This window comes from Castanea sativa, chromosome 7 (assembly GCF_040712315.1).
Source record: "Castanea sativa cultivar Marrone di Chiusa Pesio chromosome 7, ASM4071231v1".
Lineage (NCBI taxonomy): Eukaryota > Viridiplantae > Streptophyta > Magnoliopsida > Fagales > Fagaceae > Castanea > Castanea sativa.
Window position 1 is genome coordinate 12,189,609 of NC_134019.1, and position 2,606 is coordinate 12,192,214.

The 2,606-nt window shown below is 43.4% G+C and overlaps 1 protein-coding gene across 1 annotated transcript; it reads right to left on the minus strand.

Annotated features, from left to right (window-relative positions):
• Positions 1-225: 225 nt before the first annotated feature.
• LOC142643972 (putative mitochondrial protein AtMg00860) lies at positions 226-681 on the minus strand. The gene has a single exon (XM_075818669.1). It carries the CDS (start codon positions 679-681, stop codon positions 226-228), a length of 456 nt encoding a protein of 151 aa, XP_075674784.1.
• Between the last annotated feature and the right edge of the window lie 1,925 nt (positions 682-2,606).

Genomic DNA, 2,606 nt, shown 5'->3' on the forward strand with positions numbered 1-2,606 from the left:
ATCTGCTAATGCCTATGCCTTTATCGAGCTCCTTGTATGGTATCTAACATTGAACTCACTTAGTTCCACCGCCCATTGGATCAATCATCCTGCGGCTTCTAACTTGTTCATTACCTTCTTTAGGGGATGATCCGTTAGGATGTTGATAGCATGAGCTTGAAAATAATGCCTCAGCTTTCTAGAAGCCATGATCAAAACAAAGGCTAGCTTCTCCATCATCATATATCATCCCTCCACTCCTCTTAGTGCTTGACTCGTATAGTAGACCGGTTTCTGAACCCGTCCCTCTTCCCTGACCAATGTCGAGCTCACAGTGTGCAGGGACACTGCCAAATACAAGTACAATTCATTTCCAGGTACAAATGGGCTTAACAATGGTGCTGTCGTGAGGTAAGGCTTCACGTCTTGGAAGGCTTTATGACACTCGTCCATCCAGTCAAATGCCTTCTTGAGGACTTTAAAGAATGGCAAACACTTGTCAGTAGCTTTCGAAACAAACCTGTTAAAAGCGATAACTCGTCCGCTAAGAGACTGGACTTCCTTGATGTTCTTCAGTGGCTCTATATTTAGTATCGCTTGGATTTTGTCTAGGTTCGCCTCAATTCCTCTGTGTGAACTCATGAACCCCAAAAACTTCCCTGACGAGACTCCAAAAGCACACTTGCTTGGATTTAATTTCATGTTATACCATTGAAGTGTGTCAAAAGTTTCTTAAAGGTCGTTCAGATACTTCTTCTCGACCAAACTTTTTACTAGCATATCATCTACATAAACCTCCACATTTCGCCCGATTTGAGGATGGAACATATGGTTAACCAGTCTTTGGTAAGTCGCCCCCGCATTCTTTAAACCAAAAGGCATTACCTTGTAGCAGAATAATCCTTGGCTAGTAATGAATGAAGTCTTCTCTTGATCTGTCTAGTCCATCTTTATTTGGTTATAGCCTGAAAAGGCGTCCATGAAACTCAGCAGTTTGTGACCTACTGTCGAGTCCACCAGTTGGTCAATGCATGACAATGGACAACTGTCCTTGGGGCAAGCCTTGTTTAAGTTAGTAAAGTCTAAGCACATCTGCCACTTGCTGTTGGCCTTTTTACCATGACTACATTCACCAACCAGTCCAGATAATAAACTTCTCAAATGAACTCCGTGGTAATCAACTTTTGGACTTCTTCTTTGATGGCATTGTCTCACTCAGGAGCAAAAACCCTATTTTTCTAACGCACTGGTTTGGAGTAGGGACATACATTCAGACGATGAGTAATGACACTTGGATCAATATCCGACATGTCCTTATGACTCCATGCAAAGACATCAATGCTTTTCTTCAAAAACTGGATTAGAGTATGCTTTGCCTCTTTTTCCATGCTCGTCCCAATTCTAGTGAACTTCTTGGGTCTGCTCTCGTCCAAAGGGACATCTTCTAACACCTCAGTGGGTTTCGCTGTAATCCTTCTCTCGTCTATGCTCATTGTCTGCACGTGCTCGTCCGTCACCAACATGGCTAAATAGCATTCCCTGGCAGCTAACTAATTCCCTTGTACTTGACCCATTCCATGCTCAGTCAAAAATTTGACAGAAAAATGGTAGGTAAAGGTTACCGCCTTCCAACTATTCAAAGTTGGCCTTCCAATAATAGCATTATATGATGATGAACAATCAACAACAAGGAAGTTTACCTCTTTGGCTATCTGCTGCGGATACGCTCCGACCACCACCAGTAACATAATGGTGCCCATAGGCTGCACTTTTATTCCTCCAAATCTCACCAATGAAAAATTCACTGGTCGAAGTTGATCTCATCCTAGCCTCATTTTTTGGAAGGCGTGGTAATACAAAATGTTCGTCGAGCTGCCATTGTCTACCAACACCCTCCTGGACGTATAATCGGCAATGAGCAGGGTAATGACAATCGCGTCATCGTAGGGGTGGTGAACTCTTTCAGCATCCTCGTCCGTGAATGTGATGGATTGCTTGTCAGCTTCCCTCGTCTTGGGAGATTGTCCAAATAGCTGGACGTTTTGCACCACCTTCAGGTATGTCTTCCTTGATTTGGATGATTGAGCTGCTGAGGTTCCTCCTATGATAACTTTTATTTCTCCAAGTGGGGGTTGTGATGACTCTTCCACCTTGAATTTTAGCTTCTCGTCTTTATGGTCTCTTCCAAGGAAATTCCTCAAGTTCCCTTATCTTCTAAGATTCTCTATCTGCTGTTTTAAATCAAAACACTTGTCCGTGTCGTGCCTATGGTCTCTGTGAAAGCGGTAATACTTGTTTCTATTGTGCTTGTTAGGATCTCCTTTCATTTTCTCTAGTCACTTCAAGGACAGATCGTCCTTGATTTGCATAAGCACTTACTCTAGTGGCATATTCAAGGGAGTGTATTATTGGTTTCTCGCTGAAGAACTCGTCTTCTTACTATCTCTATCCATTTTCTCTTCTGCTTGAGCCTTCTTGGGATGAGGACCTTGATCGGGATGACGCGGGTGACTTGCTTCCGAACGCTCTACTCTCTTCCTCTTCTTGGCTATGATCGCGTCCTCAGCATTCATGGGCTGAATGGACGAGCTCGACCATAGTCTGTGGTTCTTGCTCGTAAAGCTTAT